The sequence below is a fragment of the Cyclopterus lumpus genome, chromosome 21, assembly GCF_009769545.1.
Source record: "Cyclopterus lumpus isolate fCycLum1 chromosome 21, fCycLum1.pri, whole genome shotgun sequence".
Taxonomy (NCBI): Eukaryota; Metazoa; Chordata; class Actinopteri; order Perciformes; family Cyclopteridae; genus Cyclopterus; species Cyclopterus lumpus.
In genome coordinates this window covers 1,114,195-1,142,180 of record NC_046986.1, presented here as the reverse complement: position 1 = coordinate 1,142,180, position 27,986 = coordinate 1,114,195, and the positions used below count along the sequence as shown (strand labels likewise).

At 35.2% G+C, this 27,986-nt stretch overlaps 1 protein-coding gene across 2 annotated transcripts in view; it reads left to right on the top strand.

The window, feature by feature from the left end:
• The window catches only part of slc49a4 (solute carrier family 49 member 4), a 46,659-nt gene that overhangs the window by 3,565 nt on the left and 15,108 nt on the right, over positions 1-27,986 (top strand). For both annotated transcript variants that reach the window (XM_034561566.1, XM_034561567.1), the window contains exons 3-4: positions 4,633-4,898; positions 5,830-5,959. In XM_034561566.1, coding sequence (XP_034417457.1) covers positions 4,633-4,898; positions 5,830-5,959 — 396 coding nt within the window. The remainder of the gene's footprint in view (positions 1-4,632; positions 4,899-5,829; positions 5,960-27,986) is intronic.

Sequence of the window (27,986 nt, the reverse complement as noted above, 5' to 3'; positions counted from 1 at the left end):
TCAGTGAACATGAGTACTGGCTGAAGGTAAATGATAACGTTCTCATGATGCGTTCAGGCTCTGCTCAGTGAACATGAGTACTGGCTGAAGGTAAATGATAACGTTCTCATGATGCGTTCAGGCTCCGCTCAGTGAACATGAGTACTGGCTGAAGGTAAATGATAACGTTCTCATGATGCGTTCAGGCTCCGCTCAGTGAACGTGAGTACTGGCTGAAGGTAAATGATAACGTTCTCATGATGCGTTCAGGTGTAATCTAGTAAAATGTAGTGTTGGTGATAAACACAACGTTTTTCACATGAATATAAAATAGATAATAAAGATGAATTATGAGCGGTTTAACTTCCTAAAGCTCCGACCTCTTTGTTATACTTCAATAACACCAAGAACGACTATAATATAATATATTTTATTTACTTTTTATTTAAATTGTGGGTTTTTATGAAGAAAATATACACTATAAATGACTATATTCGTCTCTGGGAAACATTAATAAAGAACCAAATCATAATTCTCCGCTTCACTCAGAGAAGGTCACTGCAAACACAAAAGGCTGTTAAAAAGAAAGAGGAGTGATGTCATTGAGTGCTATCTGCCTAATGACTGTCCTCAATGAGGCAGAAGATCATATCAACGTGGAGGAGATTCACTTCCACTGCTCACACTAAAGGAGCTTTTTTCAGAACTAATTTGTGATCTCAAAGAGCAAATAATTGAATTTATTTCTGCAGCGATGGAGGGAAACCAACGGCCTCTCTTCACGTTGAAGAAGAGATCCCAATCTAATGTGAAATGTTTGGTTCTAACGTTCTCTATAAATATCATCTCTAGTCTGTTACATCTCTATAAATATCATCTCCAGTCCGTTACATCTCTATAAATATCATCTCTAGTCTGTTACATCTCTATAAATATCATCTCTAGTCTGTTACATCTCTATAAATATCATCTCCAGTCCGTTACATCTCTATAAATATCATCTCCAGTCCGTTACATCTCTATAAATATCATCTCTATTCTGTTTTATCTCTATAAATATCATCTCTAGTCTGTTACATCTCTATAAATATCATCTCCAGTCCGTTACATCTCTATAAATATCATCTCCAGTCCGTTACATCTCTATAAATATCATCTCTAGTCTGTTACATCTCTATAAATATCATCTCCAGTCCGTTACATCTCTATAAATATCATCTCTAGTCTGTTACATCTCTATAAATATAATCTCCAGTCTGTTTTATCTCTATAAATATCATCTCTATTCTGTTTTATCTCTATAAATATCATCTCTAGTCTGTTTTATCTCTATAAATATCATCTCTAGTCCGTTACATCTCTAAAAATATCATCTCCAGTCTGTTACATCTCTATAAATATCATCTCTATTCTGTTTTATCTCTATAAATATCATCTCTAGTCCGTTACATCTCTAAAAATATCATCTCCAGTCCGTTACATCTCTATAAATATCATCTCTAGTCTGTTACATCTCTATAAATATCATCTCTAGTCTGTTTTATCTCTATAAATATCATCTCTAGTCCGTTACATCTCTAAAAATATCATCTCCAGTCTGTTACATCTCTATAAATATCATCTCTAGTCTGTTACATCTCTATAAATATCATCTCCAGTCCGTTACATCTCTATAAATATCATCTCCAGTCCGTTACATCTCTATAAATATCATCTCTAGTCTGTTACATCTCTATAAATATCATCTCCAGTCTGTTACATCTCTATAAATATCATCTCCAGTCAGTTACATCTCTATAAATATCATCTCTAGTCTGTTACATCTCTATAAATATAATCTCCAGTCTGTTTTATCTTTATAAATATCATCTCTATTCTGTTTTATCTCTATAAATATCATCTCTAGTCTGTTTTATCTCTATAAATATCATCTCTAGTCCGTTACATCTCTAAAAATATCATCTCCAGTCTGTTACATCTCTATAAATATCATCTCTAGTCCGTTACATCTCTAAAAATATCATCTCCAGTCTGTTACATCTCTATAAATATCATCTCTAGTCCGTTACATCTCTAAAAATATCATCTCCAGTCTGTTACATCTCTATAAATATCATCTCTAGTCCGTTACATCTCTATAAATATCATCTCTAGTCCGTTACATCTCTATAAATATCATCTCTAGTCCGTTACATCTCTATAAATATCATCTCTAGTCCGTTACATCTCTATAAATATCATCTCTAGTCCGTTACATCTCTATAAATATCATCTCTAGTCCGTTACATCTCTATAAATATCATCTCCAGTCCGTTACATCTCTATAAATATCATCTCTAGTCCGTTACATCTCTAAAAATATCATCTCCAGTCTGTTACATCTCTATAAATATCATCTCCAGTCTGTTTTATCTCTATAAATATCATCTCCATGTGCCTTTTAAGGTCCTTAATCTGCCGTTCTCTTGTCACTTGACAAAGACGACCTTTCACGGCTGCGACCTTCAGCTCCTCAGTGAACGCGCGGAGGACACCACTCTTGTTCTGCTCGTGTTAACGGGTCTCACACACACACACACACACACACACACACACACACACACACACACACACACACACACACACACACACACACACACACGCTGTGCCCGGCACCACCAACAGATGTCACTCTCTGCTTTGCTTAGCCGTGTGTGTGTGTGCGTTGCGTTCACTGACCTCCCGTTGCTGCCGTTAGGATCAAACACCACTCGGAGCGTGTTGGAGAGGCGGTCACTTCTCTTTTCTCCCCGTGACATCGTCTCTTTGTTTTGAGTTTCTTGGAATGCTTTGTAGGGAATGCCCCCCACCTCTCTCTTGTGGTCTACCAGAAGGAGGTCTTTGTGGCCCCTCTTGAAGAGGGTCTGCTCGTGTTGAGAGAAAAGGCCTCTAGTCGATGATTCAGAGCAGACCTTTCCGGGGAAGACGATGACGTCATGTTTCCTTGAGTCTTTGCAGCTTTTGACAATATTCACTTTTAAAAACACGATTAACATTTCTAGAGAAAGAAGCTGAATTAATTTTGATCGTGTCCTCTTCCTCATCATGTCCTCTTCCTCCTCTTCCTCACCATGTCCTCTTCCTCATCATGTCCTCTTCCTCACCATGTCCTCTTCGTCATCGTGTCCTCTTCCTCACCATGTCCTCTTCCTCACCGTGTCCTCTTCCTCACCGTGTCCTCTTCCTCATCGTGTCCTCTTCCTCACCGTGTCCTCTTCCTCCTCTTCCTCATCGTGTCCTCTTCCTCCTCTTCCTCACCATGTCCTCTTCGTCATCGTGTCCTCTTCCTCACCGTGTCCTCTTCCTCACCATGTCCTCTTCCTCCTCTTCCTCATCGTGTCCTCTTCCTCACCGTGTCCTCTTCCTCACCATGTCCTCTTCCTCCTCTTCCTCATCATGTCCTCTTCCTCCTCTTCCTCACCGTGTCCTCTTCGTCATCGTGTCCTCTTCCTCATCGTGTCCTCTTCCTCATCGTGTCCTCTTTCTCACCGTGTCCTCTTCCTCACCATGTCCTCTTCCTCCTCTTCCTCATCGTGTCCTCTTCCTCACCATGTCCTCTTCCTCCTCTTCCTCATCGTGTCCTCTTCCTCATCGTGTCCTCTTCCTCACAGTGTCCTCTTCCTCATTGTGTCCTCTTCCTCACCATGTCCTCTTCCTCCTCTTCCTCATCGTGTCCTCTTCCTCACAGTGTCCTCTTCCTCACCATGTCCTCTTCCTCCTCTTCCTCATCGTGTCCTCTTCCTCATCATGTCCTCTTCCTCCTCTTCCTCACCATGTCCTCTTCCTCACCATGTCCTCTTCCTCATCATGTCCTCTTCCTCCTCTTCCTCACCATGTCCTCTTCCTCCTCTTCCTCATCATGTCCTCTTCCTCCTCTTCCTCACCATGTCCTCTTCCTCATCGTGTCCTCTTCCTCACCGTGTCCTTTTCCTCACCGTGTCCTCTTCCTCATCGTGTCCTCTTCCTCATCGTGTCCTCTTCCTCACCATGTCCTCTTCCTCCTCTTCCTCATCGTGTCCTCTTCCTCACCATGTCCTCTTCCTCCTCTTCCTCATCGTGTCCTCTTCCTCACCGTGTCCTCTTCCTCCTCTTCCTCATCGTGTCCTCTTCCTCACCGTGTCCTCTTCCTCACCGTGTCCTCTTCCTCATCGTGTCCTCTTCCTCACCGTGTCCTCTTCCTCATCGTGTCCTCTTCCTCACCGTGTCCTCTTCCTCCTCTTCCTCATTGTGTCCTCTTCCTCACCGTGTCCTCTTCCTCATCGTGTCCTCTTCCTCATTGTGTCCTCTTCCTCACAGTGTCCTCTTCCTCATCATGTCCTCTTCCTTCCCAATTTTATATACATGCATATAATTACATAATTATATATTATATTTATATATAATTATTTATATATTATATTATCTAGATATTCTATATACAATTCTATATATATTGTTTATATATATATATATATATATATATATATATATATATATAATCTAGATATTATATATATAATTATGTAATTATATGTATGTATATAAAATAGTTTTATTATATATATAAATAAATAAATAAATATGTTTCCTCTGTCATGGTCGGTTACCCGCGTCCTCCTGCTGTTTCTGCTGCAGGTTGATTCACGGAGGCCACTTCCTGAACGGGTTGGCCGGCCCCACCATCATGAGCGCCGGCCCCTTCCTCTCCACCACGTGGTTCGCCCCCGACCAGAGAGCCACCGCCACGGCCGTGGCCTCGCTCTTCTGCTACGTGGGCAGCGCCGCCTCCTTCGTGGTCGGCCCCCTGGTGGTGCAGGCCCCCAACCGCACCTGGGCGGCGACCGGTGCGCCGGTTCCCGACGGCACCATCCGAGACCGGATCCAGCTCGTCATGTATGCAGGTACGGACGGCCTTCGGAGGTCCCGGGGGGTCGATACCGCATCATTCCTACTTCATGAATCCAGTCCCAATTACAATGTTCATAACCGGCTCTCTGAGAAAGTGATTGCTGTCGCGCTCAAGTGACTCAGAAAATGAAAAGGCGCGCTAGCAGAGAAACCAGCTGTAATAGATTTGTTTAACCTGTAGTTATTAATGCTGAAAGGACACAGCAGACGTTTCTGAGTTTTGGAGGTCATGAAAAGAAAAGGACGGATCAATGAAGCTGTAATAGAAAGCTGCCGCTCGATCAATAGGCTGAAAGAGCTGCAGGGGAACGGCTCCTCATCCACCACAAGATTATCCTCATGATTTGGTTTTAATTTCTCTGATTAATTTACCCCAAAATAATTCATATTTCAGTATTTTGTTGAATCATCTTCTCTTGAAAACAAACAAAAACAATGAGATTCAAAGAGCATTTAAGAGATACATTAGCACATTAAATATAATACTCATTAGTATGTTTTCTTGAGGGTCTCATCACCTGGATTTTTTTCAAAATGAATCAAAAATACTGACAACGAGGAAGATAATTATGTTGATAATAATGAGACTAAATATGAAACGAACTTTAAATCATAACCCCTAAAGATAAACCTAATGCTGCGGGAACCATGAAGCGTATGATTACATGGACGGGAAAAACAACTTGTCTGTCTCTTTGTCTCTTCGACTCTTTGTCTCTTTCTCTTTGACTCTTTGTCTCTGTCTGTTTGTGTCTTTGTTTCTGTCACTTCGTCTCTCTGCCACTTTGTCTCTTTGTCTCTTTGACTTTTTGACTCTTTGACTCTTTGTCTCTTTGACTCTTTGACTCTTTGACTCCCTGACTCTTTGTCTCTTTGACTCTTTGACTCTTTGACTCTCTGACTCTTTGACTCTTTGTCTCTTAGAGTTGTCTGTGATCGCCGTTCTCTTCGCGGCAGTGCTGCTCTATTTCCCGTCTCGCCCGCCGATGCCTCCCAGTGTGGCCGCCGCCAGCCAGCGCCTCAGTTACAGGAGCAGCATCTGCAGACTCCTCAGGTAAGACTACACACACACACACACACACACACACACACACACACACAGCATGTGACCATGTACAATAGTCAGTGTGTTGGATATGAGTGTCTGTAGTTTTAGTTGTAGTTTTAGTGGTCGTTCTTGTTGTAGTTCTATTTGTAGTTCTTATAGTTCTATTTGTAGTTCTGGTTGTAGTTCTTGTTGTATTAGTAGTACTTGTTGTAGTTCTTGTTCTAGTTGTAGTTCTTGTTGTAGTTCTAGTTCTAGTTGTAGTTCTAATGGTAGTACTTGTTGTAGTTCTGGTTGTAGTTCTTGTTGTAGTTGTAGTTCTAGTTGTAGTTCTTGTTGTAGTTGTAGTTCTAGTTGTAGTTGTAGTTCTAGTTGTAGTTCTTGTTGTAGTTTTAGTGGTCGTTCTTGTTGTAGTTCTATTTGTAGTTCTTATAGTTCTATTTGTAGTTCTGGTTGTAGTACTTGTTGTAGTTCTAGTTGTAGTTCTTGTTGTAGTTCTTGCTGTAGTTCTTGCTGTAGTTCTGGTTTTAGTTCTAGTTGTAGTTCTGGTTGTAGTTCTTGTTGTAGTTCTAGTTGTAGTTCTGGTTGTAGTTCTAGTTGTAGTTCTTGTTGTAGTTCTTGCTGTAGTTCTTGCTGTAGTTCTGGTTTTAGTTCTAGTTGTAGTTCTTGTTGTAGTTCTGGTTGTAGTTCTTGTTGTAGTTCTAGTTGTAGTTCTGGTTGTAGTTCTAGTTGTAGTTCTTGTTGTAGTTCTTGTTGTAGTTCTTGCTGTAGTTCTGGTTTTAGTTCTAGTTGTAGTTCTTGTTGTAGTTCTTGTTGTAGTTCTTGCTGTAGTTCTGGTTTTAGTTCTAGTTGTAGTTCTTGTTGTAGTTCTTGCTGTAGTTCTGGTTTTAGTTGTAGTTCTTGTTGTAGTTCTGGTTGTAGTTCTTGTTGTAGTTCTAGTTGTAGTTCTTGTTGTAGTTCTTGCTGTAGTTCTGGTTTTAGTTCTAGTTGTAGTTCTTGTTGTAGTTCTGGTTGTAGTTCTTGTTGTAGTTCTGGTTGTATTTCTTGTAGTAGTAGTACTTGTTGTAGTTCTTGTTGTAGTTCTGGTTGTAGTTCTGGTTGTAGTTCTTGTTGTAGTTCTGGTTGTAGTTCTTGTTGTAGTTCTGGTTGTAGTTCTGGTTGTAGTTCTGGTTGTAGTTCTAGTTGTAGTTCTTGTTGTAGTTCTTGTTGTAGTTCTGGTTGTAGTTCTTGCTGTAGTTCTTGCTGTAGTTCTGGTTGTAGTTCTTGCTGTAGTTCTTGTTGTAGTTCTGGTTGTAGTTCTGGTTGTAGTTCTGGTTGTATTTCTTGTTGTAGTTCTTGTTGTAGTTCTGGTTTTAGTTCTAGTTGTATTTCTTGTTGTAGTTCTGGTTGTAGTTCTGGTTGTAGTTCTTGCTGTAGTTCTTGTTGTAGTTCTTGTTGTAGTTCTGGTTGTAGTTCTTGCTGTAGTTCTTTCTGTAGTTCTGGTTGTAGTTCTAGTTGTAGTTCTTGTTGTAGTTCTTGTTGTAGTTCTTGCTGTAGTTCTTGCTGTAGTTCTGGTTTTAGTTCTAGTTGTAGTTCTGGTTGTAGTTCTTGTTGTATTTCTTGTTGTAGTTCTGGTTGTAGTTCTTGTAGTAGTTCTGGTTGTATTTCTTGTAGTAGTTCTGGTTGTAGTTCTGGTTTTAGATCTGGTTGTAGTTCTTGTTGTAGTTCTGGTTGTAGTTCTAGTTGTAGTTCTGGTTTTAGATCTGGTTGTAGTTCTTGTTGTAGTTCTGGTTGTAGTTCTAGTTGTAGTTCTTGTTGTAGTTCTGGTTGTAGTTCTGGTTGTATTTCTTGTAGTAGTAGTACTTGTTGTAGTTCTGGTTGTAGTTCTAGTTGTAGTTATGGTTGTAGTTCTGGTTTTAGATCTGGTTGTAGTTCTTGTTGTAGTTCTGGTTGTAGTTCTTGTTGTAGTTCTAGTTGTAGTTCTTGTTGTAGTTCTGGTTGTAGTTCTGGTTGTATTTCTTGTAGTAGTAGTACTTGTTGTAGTTCTGGTTGTAGTTCTAGTTGTAGTTATGGTTGTAGTTCTGGTTTTAGATCTGGTTGTAGTTCTTGTTGTATTTCTTGTTGTAGTTCTAGTTGTAGTTCTGGTTGTAGTTCTTGTTGTAGTTCTGGTTGTAGTTCTTGTTGTATTTCTTGTTGTAGTTCTGGTTGTAGTTCTTGTTGTAGTTCTGGTTGTATTTCTTGTAGTAGTAGTACTTGTTGTAGTTCTGGTTGTAGTTCTTGTTGTAGTTCTGGTTGTAGTTCTAGTTGTAGTTCTGGTTGTAGTTCTGGTTGTAGTTCTAGTTGTAGTTCTGGTTGTAGTTCTGGTTGTAGTTCTAGTTGTATTTCTTGTTGTAGTTCTGGTTGTAGTTCTTGTTGTAGTTCTGGTTGTATTTCTTGTAGTAGTAGTACTTGTTGTAGTTCTGGTTGTAGTTCTTGTTGTAGTTCTGGTTGTAGTTCTAGTTGTAGTTCTGGTTGTAGTTCTGGTTGTAGTTCTAGTTGTAGTTCTAGTTGTAGTTCTGGTTGTAGTTCTGGTTGTAGTTCTAGTTGTAGTTCTTGTTGTAGTTCTGGTTGTAGTTCTTGTTGTAGTTCTTGAGTGTTCCTGCAGCCGTGCAGATCCGTGATGTGGACTCGGCTCTCTTGCCGATGCATTGCGTGCTTCTCGTCTGGGAAAGTTAAAGTGACGTGGCGCCGCAGAAGGAAGTGGAATCTCAATGAATGGGTTCTGCCACTCACCATCTGCTGTGGTTTATTATCAAAGAACCTCCCTGCAGATTAATTAATCAACTCTAATGTTCTGTCTGCCGCTGCATGTGAACCAGTCGGGTCAGACGTCACTCCGTCCTCCATAAGAACTTTGGATTTAAATCATAATTATGCTCAGAATTATCTACTCGAGATCTTCTTCATATTCACAATAAAAAGTTTAATGAAATCTTAGAGGAACAATGTGTGTTTAGGGGGTTTTATTGGTAGGAATTTAATATAATATTCATATCAATGTTTTCATTTGTGTATAACGAGCTGTAACTATATATATATATATATATATATATATATATATATATATATATATATCTTCTAAGTTAGAAGAAGAAAAAGAAGAGCTAAAAGAAACAGATTGAATCTCACTGCAGCATCACTCCACATTGCCTGAGCAGAGAGTCCTTTGGCTCGGCTTGTGGAGGGATGAAGCCCATGGCCAGGGATGAAAGGGGAGGAGGGGGGGTAGAGGGGGGGGGGGGGGGGGGATCTGGCCTCGCTCTGCTGGCTGCAGGAGGAAATAGCTTCACTGCAGCGCTGTGCGGTCCTCAGGCCTCTGACCAGAGAGGCTTAAGGACCCGTTAGGAGCTGCCTCACATCGACCACACGTTCTGGACACACACACACACACACACACACACACACACACACACACACACACACACACACACACAGAGCGGCCAACTGAACTAGGTCATCCAGCCAGCTGAGAGGGGCTCTGTTCCACTTGTGATAGGCAGCCTTCCAGTGACCTGTTTGGGCCTCTCGATCCAGCAGCATCGAGCTGTGGACGCGTGTCCTCAAACAAGAACTACAGACACAATATCATGTTCATATGAAACATATCATCCATTCAGTAGAACTACAGACACAATATCATATTCATATGAAACATATCATCCATTCAGTAGAACTACAGACACAATGTCATGTTCATATGAAACATCATCATCCATTCACTAGAACTACAGACACAATATCATGTTCATATGAAACATATCATCCATTCAGTAGAACTACAGACACAATATCATGTTCATATGAAACATCATCATCCATTCAGTAGAACTACAGACACAATATCATGTTCATATGAAACATCATCATCCATTCACTAGAACTACAGACACAATATCATGTTCATATGAAACATCATCATCATCCATTCACTAGAACTACAGACACAATATCATGTTCATATGAAACATCATCATCCATTCAGTAGAACTACAGACACAATATCATGTTCATATGAAACATCATCATCCATTCACTAGAACTACAGACACAATATCATGTTCATATGAAACATCATCATCCATTCAGTAGAACTACAGACACAATATCATGTTCATATGAAACATCATCATCATCCATTCACTAGAACTACAGACACAATATCATGTTCATATGAAACATCATCATCCATTCACTAGAACTACAGACACAATATCATGTTTATATGAAACATCATCATCCATTCACTAGAACTACAGACACAATATCATGTTTATATGAAACATATCATCATCCATTCACTAGAACTACAGACACAATATCATGTCCATATGAAACATATCCTCATCCATTCACTAGAACTACAGACACAATATCATGTCCATATGAAACATATCATCATCCATTCACTAGAACTACAGACACAATATCATGTCCATATGAAACATATCATCATCCATTCACTAGAACTACAGACACAATATAATGTTTATATGAAACATATCGTCATCCATTCAGTAGAACTACAGACACAATATCATGTTCATATGAAACAATCCATTCACTAGAACTACAGACACAATATCATGTTTATATGAAACATCATCCATTCACTAGAACTACAGACACAATATCATATTCATATGAAACATATCATCCATTCAGTAGAACTACAGACACAATATCATGTTTATATGAAACATATCATCCATTCTGTAGAACTACAGACACAATATCATGTTCATATGAAACATCATCATCCATTCACTAGAACTACAGACACAATATCATGTTCATATGAAACATATCATCATCCATTCACTAGAACTACAGACACAATATCATGTTCATATGAAACATATCCATTCAGTAGAACTACAGACACAATATCATGTTTATATGAAACATATCATCCATTCTGTAGAACTACAGACACAATATCATGTTCATATGAAACATCATCATCCATTCACTAGAACTACAGACACAATATCATGTTCATATGAAACATCATCATCCATTCACTAGAACTACAGACACAATATCATGTTCATATGAAACATATCCATTCACTAGAACTACAGACACAATATCATGTTCATATGAAACATATCGTCATCCATTCAGTAGAACTACAGACACAATATCATGTTCATATGAAACATCATCATCCATTCACTAGAACTACAGACACAATATCATGTTTATATGAAACATATCATCACCCATTCACTAGAACTACAGACACAATATAATGTTCATATGAAACATATAATCATCCATTCACTAGAACTACAGACACAATATCATGTTCATATGAAACATCATCCATTCACTAGAACTACAGACACAAGATCATGTTCATATGAAACATATCATCATCCATTCACTAGAACTACAGACACAATATAGTGTTTATATGAAACATATCGTCATCCATTCACTAGAACTACAGACACAATATCATGTTTATATGAAACATATCATCATCCATGCTGTAGAACTACAGACACAATATCATGTCCATATGAAACATATCGTCATCCATTCACTAGAACTACAGACACAATATCATGTTTATATGAAACATATCATCATCCATTCACTAGAACTACAGACACAATATCATGTTCATATGAAACATATCATCATCCATTCACTAGAACTACAGACACAATATCATGTTCATATGAAACATATCATCATCCATTCACTAGAACTACAGACACAATATCATGTTCATATGAAACACATCATCATCCATTCACTAGAACTACAGACACAATATCATGTTCATATGAAACATCATCATCCATTCACTAGAACTACGGACACTATAGCATGTTCATATGAAACATCATCATCCATTCACTAGAACTACGGACACAATATCATGTTCATATGAAACATCATCATCCATTCACTAGAAACTACGGACACAATATCATGTTCATATGAAACATATCATCATACATTCACTAGAACTACAGACACAATATCATGTTCATATGAAACATCATCATCCATTCACTAGAACTACAGACACAATATCATGTTTATATGAAACATATCATCATCCATTCACTAGAACTACAGACACAATATCATGTCCATATGAAACATATCCTCATCCATTCACTAGAACTACAGACACAATATCATGTCCATATGAAACATATCATCATCCATTCACTAGAACTACAGACACAATATCATGTCCATATGAAACATATCATCATCCATTCACTAGAACTACAGACACAATATAATGTTTATATGAAACATATCGTCATCCATTCACTGGAACTACAGACACAATATCATGTTCATATGAAACATCATCATCCATTCACTAGAACTACAGACACAATATAATGTTCATATGAAACATATCATCATCCATTCACTAGAACTACAGACACAATATCATGTTCATATGAAACATCATCCATTCACTAGAACTACAGACACAATATCATGTTTATATGAAACATATCGTCATCCATTCACTAGAACTACAGACACTATATCATGTTAATATGAAACATATCATCATCCATTCACTAGAACTACAGACACAATATCATGTTCATATGAAACATCATCATCCATTCACTAGAACTACGGACACTATAGCATGTTCATATGAAACATCATCATCCATTCACTAGAACTACAGACACAATATCATGTTTATATGAAACATATCATCACCCATTCACTAGAACTACAGACACAATATAATGTTCATATGAAACATATAATCATCCATTCACTAGAACTACAGACACAATATCATGTTCATATGAAACATCATCCATTCACTAGAACTACAGACACAAGATCATGTTCATATGAAACATATCATCATCCATTCACTAGAACTACAGACACAATATAGTGTTTATATGAAACATATCGTCATCCATTCACTAGAACTACAGACACAATATCATGTTTATATGAAACATATCATCATCCATGCTGTAGAACTACAGACACAATATCATGTCCATATGAAAACATATCGTCATCCATTCACTAGAACTACAGACACAATATCATGTTTATATGAAACATATCATCATCCATTCACTAGAACTACAGACACAATATCATGTTCATATGAAACATATCATCATCCATTCACTAGAACTACAGACACAATATCATGTTCATATGAAACATATCATCATCCATTCACTAGAACTACAGACACAATATCATGTTCATATGAAACACATCATCATCCATTCACTAGAACTACAGACACAATATCATGTTCATATGAAACATCATCATCCATTCACTAGAACTACGGACACTATAGCATGTTCATATGAAACATCATCATCCATTCACTAGAACTACAGACACAATATCATGTTCATATGAAACATCATCATCCATTCACTAGAACTACGGACACAATATCATGTTCATATGAAACATATCATCATACATTCACTAGAACTACAGACACAATATAATGTTCATATGAAACATCATCATCCATTCACTAGAACTACAGACACAATATCATGTTTATATGAAACATATCATCATCCATTCACTAGAACTACAGACACAATATCATGTCCATATGAAACATATCCTCATCCATTCACTAGAACTACAGACACAATATCATGTCCATATGAAACATATCATCATCCATTCACTAGAACTACAGACACAATATCATGTCCATATGAAACATATCATCATCCATTCACTAGAACTACAGACACAATATAATGTTTATATGAAACATATCGTCATCCATTCACTGGAACTAACAGACACAATATCATGTTCATATGAAACATCATCATCCATTCACTAGAACTACAGACACAATATAATGTTCATATGAAACATATCATCATCCATTCACTAGAACTACAGACACAATATCATGTTCATATGAAACATCATCCATTCACTAGAACTACAGACACAATATCATGTTTATATGAAACATATCGTCATCCATTCACTAGAACTACAGACACTATATCATGTTAATATGAAACATATCATCATCCATTCACTAGAACTACAGACACAATATCATGTTCATATGAAACATCATCATCCATTCACTAGAACTACGGACACTATAGCATGTTCATATGATCATCCATTCACTAGAACTACGGACACAATATCATGTTCATATGAAACATCATCATCCATTCACTAGAACTACGGACACAATATCATGTTCATATGAAACATATCATCATACATTCACTAGAACTACAGACACACAATATAATGTTCATATGAAACATCATCATCCATTCACTAGAACTACAGACACAATATCATGTTTATATGAAACATATCATCATCCATTCACTAGAACTACAGACACAATATCATGTCCATATGAAACATATCCTCATCCATTCACTAGAACTACAGACACAATATCATGTCCATATGAAACATATCATCATCCATTCACTAGAACTACAGACACAATATCATGTCCATATGAAACATATCATCATCCATTCACTAGAACTACAGACACAATATAATGTTTCATATGAAACATATCGTCATCCATTCACTGAAACTACAGACACAATATCATGTTCATATGAAACATCATCATCCATTCACTAGAACTACAGACACAATATAATGTTCATATGAAACATATCATCATCCATTCACTAGAACTACAGACACAATATCATGTTCATATGAAACATCATCATACATTCACTAGAACTACAGACACAATATAATGTTCATATGAAACATCATCATCCATTCACTAGAACTACAGACACAATATCATGTTTATATGAAACATATCATCATCCATTCACTAGAACTACAGACACAATATCATGTCCATATGAAACATATCCTCATCCATTCACTAGAACTACAGACACAATATCATGTCCATATGAAACATATCATCATCCATTCACTAGAACTACAGACACAATATCATGTCCATATGAAACATATCATCATCCATTCACTAGAACTACAGACACAATATAATGTTTATATGAAACATATCGTCATCCATTCACTGGAACTACAGACACAATATCATGTTCATATGAAACATCATCCATTCACTAGAACTACAGACACAAGATCATGTTCATATGAAACATATCATCATCCATTCACTAGAACTACAGACACAATATAGTGTTTATATGAAACATATCGTCATCCATTCACTAGAACTACAGACACAATATCATGTTTATATGAAACATATCATCATCCATGCTGTAGAACTACAGACACAATATCATGTCCATATGAAACATATCGTCATCCATTCACTAGAACTACAGACACAATATCATGTTTATATGAAACATATCATCATCCATTCACTAGAACTACAGACACAATATCATGTTCATATGAAACATATCATCATCCATTCACTAGAACTACAGACACAATATCATGTTCATAAGAAACATATCATCATCCATTCACTAGAACTACAGACACAATATCATGTTCATATGAAACACATCATCATCCATTCACTAGAACTACAGACACAATATCATGTTCATATGAAACATCATCATCCATTCACTAGAACTACGGACACTATAGCATGTTCATATGAAACATCATCATCCATTCACTAGAACTACAGACACAATATCATGTTCATATGAAACATCATCATCCATTCACTAGAACTACGGACACAATATCATGTTCATATGAAACATATCATCATACATTCACTAGAACTACAGACACAATATAATGTTCATATGAAACATCATCATCCATTCACTAGAACTACAGACACAATATCATGTTTATATGAAACATATCATCATCCATTCACTAGAACTACAGACACAATATCATGTCCATATGAAACATATCCTCATCCATTCACTAGAACTACAGACACAATATCATGTCCATATGAAACATATCATCATCCATTCACTAGAACTACAGACACAATATCATGTCCATATGAAACATATCATCATCCATTCACTAGAACTACAGACACAATATAATGTTCATATGAAACATCATCATCCATTCACTAGAACTACAGACACAATATCATGTCCATATGAAACATATCCTCATCCATTCACTAGAACTACAGACACAATATCATGTCCATATGAAACATATCATCATCCATTCACTAGAACTACAGACACAATATCATGTCCATATGAAACATATCATCATCCATTCACTAGAACTACAGACACAATATAATGTTTATATGAAACATATCGTCATCCATTCACTGGAACTACAGACACAATATCATGTTCATATGAAACATCATCATCCATTCACTAGAACTACAGACACAATATCATGTTCATATGAAACATATCATCATCCATTCACTAGAACTACAGACACAATATCATGTTCATATGAAACATCATCCATTCACTAGAACTACAGACACAATATCATGTTTATATGAAACATATCGTCATCCATTCACTAGAACTACAGACACTATATCATGTTAATATGAAACATATCATCATCCATTCACTAGAACTACAGACACAATATCATGTTCATATGAAACATCATCATCCATTCACTAGAACTACGGACACTATAGCATGTTCATATGAAACATCATCATCCATTCACTAGAACTACAGACACAATATCATGTTCATATGAAACATCATCATCCATTCACTAGAACTACGGACACAATATCATGTTCATATGAAACATATCATCATACATTCACTAGAACTACAGACACAATATAATGTTCATATGAAACATCATCATCCATTCACTAGAACTACAGACACAATATCATGTTTATATGAAACATATCATCATCCATTCACTAGAACTACAGACACAATATCATGTCCATATGAAACATATCCTCATCCATTCACTAGAACTACAGACACAATATCATGTCCATATGAAACATATCATCATCCATTCACTAGAACTACAGACACAATATCATGTCCATATGAAACATATCATCATCCATTCACTAGAACTACAGACACAATATAATGTTTATATGAAACATATCGTCATCCATTCACTGGAACTACAGACACAATATCATGTTCATATGAAACATCATCATCCATTCACTAGAACTACAGACACAATATAATGTTCATATGAAACATATCATCATCCATTCACTAGAACTACAGACACAATATCATGTTCATATGAAACATCATCATACATTCACTAGAACTACAGACACAATATAATGTTCATATGAAACATCATCATCCATTCACTAGAACTACAGACACAATATCATGTTTATATGAAACATATCATCATCCATTCACTAGAACTACAGACACAATATCATGTCCATATGAAACATATCCTCATCCATTCACTAGAACTACAGACACAATATCATGTCCATATGAAACATATCATCATCCATTCACTAGAACTACAGACACAATATCATGTCCATATGAAACATATCATCATCCATTCACTAGAACTACAGACACAATATAATGTTTATATGAAACATATCGTCATCCATTCACTGGAACTACAGACACAATCATGTTCATATGAAACATCATCCATTCACTAGAACTACAGACACAAGATCATGTTCATATGAAACATATCATCATCCATTCACTAGAACTACAGACACAATATAGTGTTTATATGAAACATATCGTCATCCATTCACTAGAACTACAGACACAATATCATGTTTATATGAAACATATCATCATCCATGCTGTAGAACTACAGACACAATATCATGTCCATATGAAACATATCGTCATCCATTCACTAGAACTACAGACACAATATCATGTTCATATGAAACATATCATCATCCATTCACTAGAACTACAGACACAATATCATGTTCATATGAAACACATCATCATCCATTCACTAGAACTACAGACACAATATCATGTTCATATGAAACATCATCATCCATTCACTAGAACTACGGACACTATAGCATGTTCATATGAAACATCATCATCCATTCACTAGAACTACAGACACAATATCATGTTCATATGAAACATCATCATCCATTCACTAGAACTACGGACACAATATCATGTTCATATGAAACATATCATCATACATTCACTAGAACTACAGACACAATATAATGTTCATATGAAAACATCATCCATTCACTAGAACTACAGACACAATATCATGTTTATATGAAACATATCATCATCCATTCACTAGAACTACAGACACAATATCATGTCCATATGAAACATATCCTCATCCATTCACAGATCAGAACTAATACATATCATAATGAACACATATCATCATCCATTCACTAGAACTACAGACACAATATCATGTCCATATGAAACATATCATCATCCATTCACTAGAACTACAGACACAATATAATGTATATGAAACATATCGTCATCCATTCACTGGAACTACAGACACAATATCATGTTCATATGAAACATATCTCATCCATTCACTAGAACTACAGACACAATATAATGTTCATATGAAACATCATCATCCATTCACTAGAACTACAGACACAATATCATGTTCATATGAAACATCATCTTTCACTAGAACTACAGACACAATATCATGTTATATGAAACATATCATCCATTCACTAGAACTACAGACACATATCATGTTTTATGAAACATATCATCATCCATTCACTAGAACTACAGACACAATATCATGTTCATATGAAACATCATCATCCATTCACTAGAACTACGACACTATAGCATGTTCATATGAAACATCATCATCCATTCACTAGAACTACAGACACTATAGCATGTTTATATGAAACATCATCACATTCACTAGAACTACAGACACAATATATGTTCATATGAAACATATCATCACCATTCACTAGAACTACAGACACAATATCATGTTCATATGAAACATCATCCATTCACTAGAACTACAGACACAATCATGTTCATATGAAACATCATCCATTCACTAGAACTACAGACACAATATTGTTCATATGAAACATATCTCATCCATTCACTAGAACTACAGACACAATCATGTTTATATGAAACATATCATCATCCATTGTAGAACTACAGACACAATATCATGTTTATATGAAACATATCATCATCCATGCTGTAGAACTACAGACACAATATCATGTTTATGAAACATATCATCATCCATTCACTAGAACTACAGACACAATATCATGTTCATATGAAACATATCATCATCCATTCACTAGAACTACAGACACAATATCATGTTCATATGAAACATATCATCATCCATTCACTAGAACTACAGACACAATATCATGTTCATATGAAACATATCATCATCCATTCACTAGAACTACAGACACAATATCATGTTCATATGAAACATCATCATCCATTCACTAGAACTACAGACACATAGCATGTTCATATGAAACATCATCATCCATTCACTAGAACTAAACACACACTATCATGTTCATATGAAACATCATCATCCATTCACTAGAACTACAGACACAATATCATGTTCATATGAAACATCATCATCCATTCACTAGAACTACGGACACAATATCATGTTCATATGAAACATATCATCATCCATTCACTAGAACTACAGACACAATATCATGTTCATATGAAACATCATCATCCATTCACTAGAACTACAGACACAATATCATGTCCATATGAAACATATCATCATCCATTCACTAGAACTACAGACACAATATCATGTCCATATGAAACATATCATCATCCATTCACTAGAACTACAGACACAATATCATGTCCATATGAAACATATCATCATCCATTCACTAGAACTACAGACACAATATCATGTCATATGAAACATATCATCATCCATTCACTAGAACTACAGACACAATATATGTTCATATGAAACATATCGTCATCCATTCACTAGAACTACAGACACAATATCATGTTCATATGAAACAATCATCATCCATTCACTAGAACTACAGACACAATATATGTTCATATGAAACATATCATCATCCATTCACTAGAACTACAGACACAATATCATGTTCATATGAAACATCATCCATTCACTAGAACTACAGACACAATCATGTTATATGAAACATATCGTCATCCATTCACTAGAACTACAGACACTTATCATGTTAATATGAAACATCATCATCCATTCACTAGAACTACAGACACAATATCATGTTCATATGAAACATCATCATCCATTCACTAGAACTACGGACACTATCATGTTCATATGAAACATCATCATCCATTCACTAGAACTACAGACACAATATCATGTTCATATGAAACATCATCATCCATTCACTAGAACTACGGACACAATATCATGTTCATATGAAACATATCATCATACATTCACTAGAACTACAGACACAATATCATGTTAATATGAAACATCATCATCCATTCACTAGAACTACAGACACAATATCATGTTATATGAAACATATCATCATCCATTCACTAGAACTACAGACACAATATCATGTCCATATGAAACATATCTCATCCATTCACTAGAACTACAGACACAATATCATGTCCATATGAAACATATCATCATCCATTCACTAGAACTACAGACACAATATCATGTCCATATGAAACATATCGTCATCCATTCACTAGAACTACAGACACAATATAATGTTTATGAAACATATCGTCATCCATTCACTGAACTACAGACACAATATCATGTTCATATGAAACATCATCATCCATTCACTAGAACTACAGACACAATATAATGTTCATATGAAACATATCATCATCCATTCACTAGAACTACAGACACAATATCATGTTCATATGAAACATCATCCATTCACTAGAACTACAGACACAATATCATGTTTATATGAAACATATCGTCATCCATTCACTAGAACTACAGACACTATATCATGTTCATATGAAACATATCATCATCCATTCACTAGAACTACAGACACATATCATGTTCATATGAAACATCATCATCCATTCACTAGAACTACACACACTATCATGTTCATATGAAACATCATCATCCATTCACTAGAACTACAGACACAATATCATGTTCATATGAAACATCATCATCCATTCACTAGAACTACAGACACAATATCATGTTCATATGAAACACATCATCATCCATTCACTAGAACTACAGACACAATATCATGTTCATATGAACACATCATCCATTCACTAGAACTACAGACACAATATCATGTTCATATGAAACATCATCATCCATTCACTAGAACTACAGACACATATCATGTTCATATGAAACATCATCATCCATTCACTAGAACTACAGACACAATATCATGTTTATATGAAACACATCATCATCCATTCACTAGAACTACAGACACAATATATGTTTATATGAAACATCATCATCCATTCACTAGAACTACAGACACAATATCATGTTTATATGAAACATATCGTCATCCATTCACTAGAACTACAGACACAATATCATGTTCATATGAAACATCATCATCCATTCACTAGAACTACAGACACAATATCATGTTTATATGAAACATATCATCATCCATTCACTAGAACTACAGACACAATATCATGTCCATATGAAACATATCATCATCCATTCACTAGAACTACAGACACAATATCATGTCCATATGAAACATATCATCATCCATTCACTAGAACTACAGACACAATATCATGTTATGAACATATCATCATCCATTCACTAGAACTACAGACACAATATAATGTTATATGAAACATATCTCATCCATTCACTGGAACTACAGACACAATATCATGTTCATATGAAACTCATCATCCATTCACTAGAACTACAGACACAATATATGTTCATATGAAACATATCATCATCCATTCACTAGAACTACAGACACAATATCATGTTCATATGAAACATCATCCATTCACTAGAACTACAGACACAATATCATGTTTATATGAAACATATCATCATCCATTCACTAGAACTACAGACACAATATCATGTTCATATGAAACATCATCATCCATTCACTAGAACTACAGACACAATATCATGTTCATATGAAACATCATCATCCATTCACTAGAACTACGACACTATCATGTTCATATGAAACATCATCATCCATTCACTAGAACTACAGACACAATATCATGTTCATATGAAACATCATCATCCATTCACTAGAACTACAGACACAATATCATGTTCATATGAAACACATCATCATCCATTCACTAGAACTACAGACACAATATCATGTTCATATGAAACATCATCATCCATTCACTAGAACTACAGACACAATATCATGTTCATATGAAACATCATCATCCATTCACTAGAACTACGACACTATCATGTTCATATGAAACATCATCATCCATTCACTAGAACTACAGACACAATATCATGTTCATATGAAACATCATCATCCATTCACTAGAACTACGACACAATATCATGTTCATATGAAACATATCATCATCCATTCACTAGAACTACAGACACAATATCATGTTCATATGAAACATCATCATCCATTCACTAGAACTACAGACACAATATCATGTTTATATGAAACATATCATCATCCATTCACTAGAACTACAGACACAATATCATGTCCATATGAAACATATCCTCATCCATTCACTAGAACTACAGACACAATATCATGTATATGAAACATATCATCATCCATTCACTGAACTACAGACACAATATATGTTCATATTAAACATCATCATCCATTCACTAGAACTACAGACACAATATCATGTTCATATGAAACATCATCATCCATTCACTAGAACTACAGACACAATATCATGTTATATGAAACACATCATCATCCATTCACTAGAACTACAGACACATATCATGTTATATGAAACATATCATCATCCATTCACTAGAACTACAGACACATATCATGTTATATGAAACATCATCAGCCATTCACTAGAACTACAGACACAATATCATGTTCATATGAAACATCATCATCCATTCACTAGAACTACGGACACTATAGCATGTTCATATGAAACATCATCATCCATTCACTAGAACTACAGACACAATATCATGTTCATATGAAACATATCATCATCCATTCACTAGAACTACAGACACAATATCATGTTCATATGAAACATCATCATCCATTCACTAGAACTACAGACACAATATCATGTTCATATGAAACATCATCATCATCCATTCACTAGAACTACAGACACAATATCATGTTCATATGAAACATCATCATCCATTCACTAGAACTACAGACACTATACATGTTCATATGAAACATCATCATCCATTCACTAGAACTACGACACAATATCATGTTCATATGAAACATCATCATCCATTCACTAGAACTACGGACACAATATCATGTTCATATGAAACATATCACATCCATTCACTAGAACTACAGACACAATATATGTTTATATGAAACATCATCATCCATTCACTAGAACTACAGACACAATATCATGTTTATGAAACATATCATCATCCATTCACTAGAACTACAGACACAATATCATGTCCATATGAAACATATCTCATCCATTCACTAGAACTACAGACACAATATCATGTCCATATGAAACATATCATCATCCATTCACTAGAACTACAGACACAATATCATGTCCATATGAAACATATCATCATCCATTCACTAGAACTACAGACACAATATAATGTTTATATGAAACATATCTCATCCATTCACTAGAACTACAGACACAATATCATGTCATATGAAACATCATCATCCATTCACTAGAACTACAGACACAATATATGTTCATATGAAACATATCATCATCCATTCACTAGAACTACAGACACAATATCATGTTCATATGAAACATCATCCATTCACTAGAACTACAGACACAATATAATGTTTATATGAAACATATCATCATCCATTCACTAGAACTACAGACACAATATAATGTTTATATGAAACATATCGTCATCCATTCACTAGAACTACAGACACAATGTAATGTTCATATGAAACATCATCATCCATTCACTAGAACTACAGACACAATATATGTTCATATGAACATATCATCATCCATTCACTAGAACTTACAGACACAATATCATGTTCATATGAAACATCATCCATTCACTAGAACTACAGACACAATATCATGTTTATATGAAACATATCGTCATCCATTCACTAGAACTACAGACACAATATCATGTTTATATGAAACATATCGTCATCCATTCACTAGAACTACAGACACAATATCATGTTTATATGAAACATATCATAATCCATGCTGTAGAACTACAGACACACTATCATGTCCATATGAAACATATCGTCATCCATTCACTAGAACTACAGACACAATATAATGTCATATGAAACATATCATCATCCATTCACTAGAATTACAGACACAATATCATGTTTATATGAAACATATCATCATCCATTTACTAGAACTACAGACACAATATAATGTTTATATGAAACATATCGTCATCCATTCACTGGAACTACAGACACAATGTAATGTTCATATGAAACATATCATCATCCATTCACTAGAACTACAGACACAATATAATGTTCATATGAAACATATCATCATCCATTCACTAGAACTACAGACACAATATCATGTTCATATAAAACATATCATCATCCATTCACTAGAACTACAGACACAATATAATGTTTATATGAAACATATCGTCATCCATTCACTGGAACTACAGACACAATGTAATGTTCATATGAAACATCATCATCCATTCACTAGAACTACAGACACAATATCATGTTTATATGAAACATATCATCATCCATTCACTAGAACTACAGACACAATATAATGTTCATATGAAACATATCATCATCCATTCACTAGAACTACAGACACAATATCATGTTCATATGAAACATCATCCATTCACTAGAACTACAGACACAATATCATGTTTATATGAAACATATCGTCATCCATTCACTAGAACTACAGACACAATATAATGTTCATATGAAACATATCATCATCCATCTCACATTGTGATTACTGTCATATCGGCCATGAGGAGCATGGCCGTGGCCTCCACGAGGCATAAAGCCAGTGATTGAGCACCCTCTCTGCTCCCTGTTCATTAACCTTGCCATAACTGCAGGGAATCAATATTCATGCACCCTCTTCCTGGTCCGGGAGCTTATGTAGACCACCGAATGTGAGCGGGCAGACTCTCCCCACCGAGGAAGACTTCTTTTTATCTTTTATCTCTCCTGATGGTGATGAAATACTTCTTAAGAAGTCTCCAAGCTGGCGGTGTCATCAGCTAAGTGCCATTTGTCCTTGGCAGCCCGGCTAGAGATCAATGGCTGGAGGGGGAGGGGCTTAGCACTGATCAGGATGCGTTTCATATACACATGATAATGTGTCTGTAGTTCTACAGAATGGATGATGTTTCATATGAACATGATATTGTGTCTGTAGTTCTACAGAATGGATGATATGTTTCATATAAACATGATATTGTGTCTGTAGTTCTAGTGAATGGATGATATGTTTCATATAAACATGATATTGTGTCTGTAGTTCTAGTGAATGGATGATGATATGTTTCATATGAACATTATATTGTGTCTAGTTCTAGTGAATGGATGATGATATGTTTCATATGAACATGATATTGTGTCTGTAGTTCTAGTGAATGGATGATGATGTTTCATATGAACATTATATTGTGTCGGTAGTTCTAGTGAATGGATGATGATATGTTTCATATGAACATGATATTGTGTCTGTAGTTCTAGTGAATGGATGATGATATGTTTCATATGAACATTATATTGTGTCTGTAGTTCTAGTGAATGGATGATGATGTTTCATATGAACATGATATTGTGTCTGTAGTTCTACAGAATGGATGATATGTTTCATATAAACATGATATTGTGTCTGTAGTTCTAGTGAATGGATGATGATGTTTCTTATGAACATTATATTGTGTCTGTAGTTCTAGTGAATGGGTGATGATATGTTTCATATGAACATGATATTGTGTCTGTAGTTCTAGTGAATGGATGATGATATGTTTCATATGAACATGATATTGTGTCTGTAGTTCTAGTGAATGGATGATGATATGTTTCATATGAACATTATATTGTGTCTGTAGTTCTAGTGAATGGATGATGATGTTTCATATGAACATGATATTGTGTCTGTAGTTCTAGTGAATGGATGATATGTTTCATATGAACATTATATTGTGTCTGTAGTTCTAGTGAATGGATGATATGTTTCATATAAACATGATATTGTGTCTGTAGTTCTAGTGAATGGATGATGATGTTTCTTATGAACATTATATTGTGTCTGTAGTTCTAGTGAATGGGTGATGATATGTTTCATATGAACATTATATTGTGTCTGTAGTTCTAGTGAATGGATGATGATGTTTCATATAAACATGATATTGTGTCTGTAGTTCTAGTGAATGGATGATGATATGTTTCATATGAACATTATATTGTGTCTGTAGTTCTAGTGAATGGATGATGATGTTTCATATGAACATTATATTGTGTCTGTAGTTCTAGTGAATGGATGATGATGTTTCATATGAACATGATATTGTGTCTGTAGTTCTAGTGAATGGATGATGATGTTTCATATGAACATGATATTGTGTCTGTAGGTCTAGTGAATGGATGATGATATGTTTCATATGAACATGATATTGTGTCTGTAGTTCTAGTGAACGGATGATGATGTTTCATATGAACATTATATTGTGTCTGTAGTTCTAGTGAATGGATGATGATATGTTTCATATGGACATGATATTGTGTCTGTAGTTCTAGTGAATGGATGATGATATGTTTCATATGAACATTATATTGTGTCTGTAGTTCTAGTGAATGGATGATGATATGTTTCATATGAACATTATATTGTGTCTGTAGTTCTAGTGAATGGATGATATGTTTCATATGAACATTATATTGTGTCTGTAGTTCTAGTGAATGGATGATATGTTTCATATGAACATTATATTGTGTCTGTAGTTCTAGTGAATGGATGATGATATGTTTCATATGAACATGATATTGTGTCTGTAGTTCTAGTGAATGGATGATGTTTCATATGAACATGATATTGTGTCTGTAGTTCTAGTGAATGGATGATGATGTTTCATATGAACATTATATTTTGTCTGTAGTTCTAGTGAATGGATGATATGTTTCATATGAACATGATATTGTGTCTGTAGTTCTAGTGAATGGATGATATGTTTCATATGAACATTATATTGTGTCTGTAGTTCTAGTGAATGGATGATGATATGTTTCATATGAACATGATATTGTGTCTGTAGTTCTAGTGAATGGATGATGTTTCATATGAACATGATATTGTGTCTGTAGTTCTAGTGAATGGATGATGATGTTTCATATGAACATTATATTTTGTCTGTAGTTCTAGTGAATGGATGATATGTTTCATATGAACATGATATTGTGTCTGTAGTTCTAGTGAATGGATGATATGTTTCATATGAACATTATATTGTGTCTGTAGTTCTAGTGAATGGATGATATGTTTCATATGAACATTATATTGTGTCTGTAGTTCTAGTGAATGGATGATATGTTTCATATGAACATTATATTGTGTCTGTAGTTCTAGTGAATGGATGATGATGTTTCATATGAACATTATATTGTGTCTGTAGTTCTAGTGAATGGATGATGATATGTTTCATATGAACATGATATTGTGTCTGTAGTTCTAGTGAATGGATGATGTTTCATATGAACATGATATTGTGTCTGTAGTTCTAGTGAATGGATGATGTTTCATATGAACATGATATTGTGTCTGTAGTTCTAGTGAATGGATGATGATATGTTTCATAT